This window comes from Simochromis diagramma, unplaced genomic scaffold (assembly GCF_900408965.1).
Source record: "Simochromis diagramma unplaced genomic scaffold, fSimDia1.1 OVJJ01000321.1, whole genome shotgun sequence".
Classification (NCBI taxonomy): domain Eukaryota; kingdom Metazoa; phylum Chordata; class Actinopteri; order Cichliformes; family Cichlidae; genus Simochromis; species Simochromis diagramma.
In genome coordinates, this window is record NW_024386772.1 from 9,945,095 (window position 1) to 9,951,353 (window position 6,259).

General features: G+C 36.2%; 1 protein-coding gene across 4 annotated transcripts in view; it reads left to right on the forward strand.

The window, feature by feature from the left end:
* The window catches only part of LOC120738469 (myosin heavy chain, fast skeletal muscle), a 28,635-nt gene that overhangs the window by 11,407 nt on the left and 10,969 nt on the right, over positions 1-6,259 (forward strand). Inside the window, exon 33 of one of the 4 annotated variants that reach the window (XM_040039773.1) lies at positions 4,939-5,363. The exons of the other annotated variants lie outside the window; for them this stretch is intronic. Coding sequence (XP_039895707.1) covers positions 4,939-5,348 — 410 coding nt within the window. The 3' untranslated portion in view covers positions 5,349-5,363. Of the gene's footprint in view, positions 1-4,938; positions 5,364-6,259 lie in introns of those variants that run through there. 4 annotated transcript variants of the gene reach the window in all.

Below are 6,259 nucleotides of genomic sequence, written 5' to 3' on the forward strand. Positions count from 1 at the left end.
AATGCTTTTAACAGGTTTATAAACACAGACATCATGTTATACTGATCATGGAGAAAAACAAAACTGTTCATGTTTAAAGAATAAATTACATGTTATACAATACTTTTTTTTTTTAATTTCTGGGGCTTTTAAAAGCTGTTACATTAAAAGCTGTACAATAGTGTACTATCTGAAGTCTTTAAATCAAAGTTAATAGTACTTGTAGGATATAGAGATAAACTCAATATACTCTGCTTCCCATTAAAATTGCACATGCACACTGACAACCTTATTTGTACTCCAGATGCCTGCCTGTTGATGCTTGCAGGCACATAAAGCCACAGTTGTTGGTTCCTTTCTATTTTTGATCTTACTATATAGCTTACCCAAACTGATAATGTGACAAGTCATCAAATAAATCCAATGCTGCCTTCACAAAATCTGATATCTCCTCCACAGCAAATCTCATGTTACATGGAAAGAGATTTAAAGCTGATTATATATATATATATATATACATATATATATATATATTACTAAATATATATATATATATATATATATATATATATATATATATAAAAGGTGACGCAGACATATATACACGCATAGGCTGATTATGTTATAAAAAATAAATTTTTACCTTTAACCACACATAGAAGGGAGAAAGGAAATCTAAACCTTTGTGAATGATCATATGTTAACATATTTAGTTCTGGTTTATTTCATTCAACACGTTATAGCATATCATATACATTATAACTGTACAGTTTCTGCTTAAATATTGAAAAACCAAAAATGTATTTTTTTGTTCTTATTAATAGTGTCAAAGTAAATTAAAATAGCCCCCCACAGACTCAACATTAAAGGGATAAGCAGTCATGTGTCATTTTGTAGTAGAAAAAAATCAATTAACACTACTAACTGGAAATAAAATAGTTACAGAATATTTAATTGATGATTAAATGTTAATTTAGGGAAAAAAGTCTAACTTGACAAGACACCTTGTCAAGTTAGACCAAAGTCTATAGTTATATTCAATAAAAATGCTAATGAAGATTGGATGCAACTAACATGCATTTTTAATATTACTCTAGGTTATTACAGTGGAGAAAGAGAAAGAACAGCATATTTTATTGAAACACACAGTTTTACAACAAACCGAATCCATAAACTTTAATAAACTGTTTGGAGATGAAACTTCACTTCAGCAACATAACAGAATAGTGTCCCAGCAATGGTGGGATGTACAACAGGATTTCTCCCCATAATGATAAAATGGGCAGCATTGGATTTTGTAAATAAGAATGTCTCAAAGGCATAATTATAGAAAAGCACTGACATTTAAACTACAGGGAATACAGGTTACCTGGCTCGCTGAACGTGAAAATGGCTGAAACATTGAGTGAGGATGATAGAATTGAGTTTGACATTGTGGGAAGTGACTGACAAAAATCAGCTCATTCTGGAACACAATTAGATGAGTGAATACAGATTCTCCTTAAGCAGAAGTTCATTATTAATATTTTGGTCAATTAATTAATGTTTTTAGTTCGAGTTAAGTGTATCCATGTCATGGTTCCACTTGTCCTCTCAGGCATTAACCTGCCTTCTCCTTTTCACTCCTCTTCTTGCTCTGCCTGTCTGTCCTTCTAACATGTGTGTAGGCATAAGTAATACTAATTTTACTTACTTCCTCCAAGAAGTGGGCAGGGCTAGCCCTGGCTCTGCTTGCTTGCCTTGTTCCCATTTACGCTTGCCTGTTGTATAAAACTGCAGTGCTTCACTTGTTGCTGTATCCTTAGCTATATGGTGTGATCTTTTTCTAGCGTGCCAACCTGCTGATCTACCAAGCTTCTGAAAATACCTGTCTCTTACCTTGCACTCAACAACAGCTTTCATTAAATTATGTCTAACATTTACAGAGGTTTCTCACATGACATAACACACACTTTACTCAATCACACATTTATCTAAAATTTATTTATTTATTTTAAAAAGGTTCATAAATAATTTCTTCTCTAGCCACTTTTTGAGGTTGTTGCTTAACTAGGTGAAATTATCAAAGAAGATTCTGTACCAAAAACCTCCCAGTTATTGCACTGGTTGCTAGCAGATTTCCACAGTTAGCTGTACTTCTTCAGATAAAAATGCTTTGAATACTTCCTAACTACTGGCCCAGCAGTAGAAATACTAGAAAGAGTGTGATGGAAACTGGAAATGGAGAAGGTTTGCCTTCAAAGTAAAAGCTGCACCTCAGCCAAAATTTTTCATAAAGTGCCACTATAACTCTGAAGCCAACTGCCTCCATTTCTAGTTTATGTTACACTTTTGGCAGGTTCAGTACAGCTCGGAGAGTAGACAGTGTTTTTGGATACATCCATCACTTCGATTCAAATTGCTACAGCAGAAATATGCTAGTGGCCAAAGCAAACACAAGGTTTTTGCCAACTGGTTGGGGAATAGACCAACTAGTTAAGTGACAGGTGGTTACCACTAGCCTCTAGGGCTGTATGACCAAGGTATTATTCACTCAATCCTACACTTTCACCATAATTGTTATATATCTAAAATGGCATACAGGTTAACGTTACGTGGGGAGTGGTTGCATGTCTCCAAAATACCAATAGTCATTCTCATACAGGTCATTACTTGTCCTCAGACCTTTTATTTTGGCAGAGTACTTGATGACAATAACCTCCTATTTATGTCACTCTTTGCTTTTTCTCCATAGAGTTTAAGGCTTTGTGAATGTTGAAGGTATCAGAGACACCCAATGTCTGGATTTGCAAATACAGCAATTTTCTAAAGAAAAATAAATGGGATATAGTCAAAAGTAAATTGTGAGCATGGAGGCAAATTAGTAGCCATTTATACTGTGTTTCCTAAGGAAGCTTAAGTGGCTAGATCTTTCTAGAGAAATGTCACTGTGTCTCTCCAGAAGTGCAGGCCAAAGTGACTCATCTGTGCTCATTAAAATAGCACTACAGTAACAGTATCGTAGAATTTCAAAAATTCAGTAAGGTTAAACACTTGCTACTGTACACCTAGCAAGACACTAAAACATTAGACTGCATTGTCTGTAATGTGTTCCTCTAAAATACCACAGCTAAAAGAAGCAGAGGAAATAAGTAATTTCCCTGTTTTGGTTGTTTTGTTGTCTTTGTGTCTACTCTGCGTTTTTCTTGCTATTCTAGCCAACTCTTGGATCACAGTGAACATGCACAATATGTTATTTTACTCAACATTTTACAATGAACTTATCTTACTTTTAAACATGTGCTTTTTTAGGAAAATACATTTGGAAATTAAACAGACTATTTAAGATGACAAATCTCTTACAGGTTAGGACATGGTCTTAACAACATATCTGAATAATGTCCTATAAATATATCCTTCACTTATGCAAAAGACAAGTCACAGCTTCTTCTCTTTGCTGGATTTATTTTTGACCATGGTAGCACCTCGTGACCTGCTGGTAAGATAGCAGACATTAAGACAAGTCTGTGCAAAACTTGGCAATGAAAGGTAATTCTGGCTATGATCCCAGACTTTTCCTTCCATTCATCATTTATCACTTACTCAGTACATCAAAATTAAAATTTAAAAACTGTATGTTTATTTTTTCCTTGCAGAAAGACATTAACATTTTTTTTATAACAAACAATTTTCTAGTATTGAATTATCTGAGCTGGCAGTCCTTCTTAAACTCTATTCCTAGTAGAGATATATAACACTTGTCTGGCATTAATACAAAGTCTTGCTCTGAATTTTATTTCAGATGGCTGAGGTGTTTATGTCCTGTAATAGTACACCAGTGGCATTTCAAGACTTCTCCAAATTTAAAACTCAGTACTGGCTGTGATGTCAAAATGACTTGCGCTTAGAGCTTAGTATAAACTCTTTCAACTTAATATCACTGTCAAGTTAATATCAAGATTGATTGGAATAAATAATTCACAAACCATGTAGTGCACTATTATAATTTACCACTGGGTATACTGTAGACATTACTGATGTACTCAGTATTTATGAGGACACTTACCTTATAAAATCTCTCTTGGTTTCTCCATCAAGGAAAAACTTGATGGAGAAGCTGGCTTAAGGAATTAAGCCAGCTTCTCGGCAAGATACTTTAGGTAACTTAAGGTAAAACTAATGAACAGCGTTCATAATGAATATTATTCATTCTTATGAAAAACAATTACAATATAAGTTCCCATTGACAAGCTCTGTTAATATAAAACTTCAAACTAGGCTCATATTGAAGAGGAGATTGAGGCTGAGAGGGCGGCTCAGGCTAAGGTAGAGAAGCAGAGAGCCGACCTCTCCAGGGAGCTTGAAGAGATCAGCAAGAGGCTCAATGAAGCTGGTGGAGCAACAGCTGCTCAGATTGAGTTTAACACAAAGCGAGAGGCTGAGTTTCAGAAACTGCTCTCCGCAAGAAGCAGGCTGACAGTGTTGCAGATTGCCCAGCGCCTGCAGGAGGCTGAGGAATCCATTGAGGCTGTGAACTCCAAGTGTGCCTCACTGGAGAAGACCAAGCAGAGGCTGCAGGGTGAGGTGGAGGACCTCATGATTGATGTGGAGAGAGCTAATGCTCTGGCTGCCAACCTTGACAAGAAGCAGAGGAACTTTGATAAGGTAAAGTTTTAAACATAACTAATATAATATGAAGAGGGATACACCCATAATAACAACTAACTAATTAACCTATATTAACATAGGTCCTGGCAGAATGGAAGCAGAAGTATGAGGAGAGCCAGGCAGAGCTGGAAGGAGCCCAAAAGGAGTTGTTCAAGATGAAGAACTCATATGAAGAGGCTCTGGATCAACTGGAGACCATGAAGGGAGAGAACAAGAACCTGCAGCGTATGCTTATCTTGCTTTTGTTGTAGCAAAAACATTTGCGTATGTCAGCTCCAAGTACTCTAACTCTTGGCTGTGTCTGCTCTTTAGAGAAGATCTCAGATCTGACTGAGCAGATTGGTGAGACTGGAAAGAGCATCCATGAGCTGGAAAAGGCCAAGAAGACTGTTGAGACTGAGAAGTCTGAAATACTTTATCAGGATTCCCAGCTGCACCTTGATGATGCTTTCAGAGGACAGGAAGACATGAAGGAGCAGGTCACCATGGTGGAGCGCAGAAATGGTCTCATGATGGCTGAACTTGAGGAGCTGAGAGCCGCTCTGGAGCAGACAGAGAGAGGATTAGGAGTTGCTGGACAGGAGTTGGTTGGTGCTAGTGACCGTGTCAGACTGCTTCCCTCAGGTTTGATTGTTTTTAACACTTACAATAATATATTAAAATCCTTTTTACAGTGCTCCTCAAAACAAAGCTACTGTATACTATTCTGTACAAATATCTGAGAGAGAATGCAGAAATATGAAAAGAAAATATTAAATTAAACTGAAGTTAAATTAACTAATATATAAATGAGGGTGCTCTCATTTTAATTCCCATCAGCTACAAGAGGAACATGCCAACATCTACCTACCCAGGCTGAGAAAGGTTCAGCATGAGCTGGAAGAAGCTCAAGAGTGCAATGACATTGCTGAGTCCCAGGTCAACAAGCTAAGAGCCAAGAGTTTGATCATGCCATGTAACATCTGCGGATTTTACTTTGACATATACCTAAGAACCGCTGCAGACCATGTACATCCTTTGCATTGAAAGAAATTATCCTCTTCCTTCACTGCATACCGGAATATATTTGAAGCCTGAGAAGTAAATTGATATAGAGCGACCAGTAGGAATTAGTTCAAACATGTCATTTAAAAATAAACCACCAAAAATACCCCAAAAATTGGGTAATTTCCATGATTTGTTTAACTCAGTCCAAACTGTGTAGGGCAATATATTATACTTGCAAAACTGATATTCTAATCCAAAGGAGATTTTAATCACTTTGAGAGAGCAAAGTAGCCTTTGAGGCAACTTCCAGTGCCAAAACATAATATCCTAAACAACTGAAAAATCTATGCCCTCCATCAAACATTGCATTCAGTATATTCAAGCTATTTAAGTGTGAATCACACCTTAAAGTAAACTAAATAGACAGGAAGAGCATAAAAGACTTTATCTTGTTTTATGCATGCTTTACATTATGTAAAATAATAGCCAATAATAAGCAATATCAGAAATTTGTTGAACTTTTGTAATTTTGTACAGTTGGAGAATTAAAGTTTTAATTTTTCAACTTTAGTCAAGGTTTCATTTTCATTTCCACTTCTGAAAATGTCAAGCAACAGTCAGTTTTTGTGACTAAAATGCCCTACTT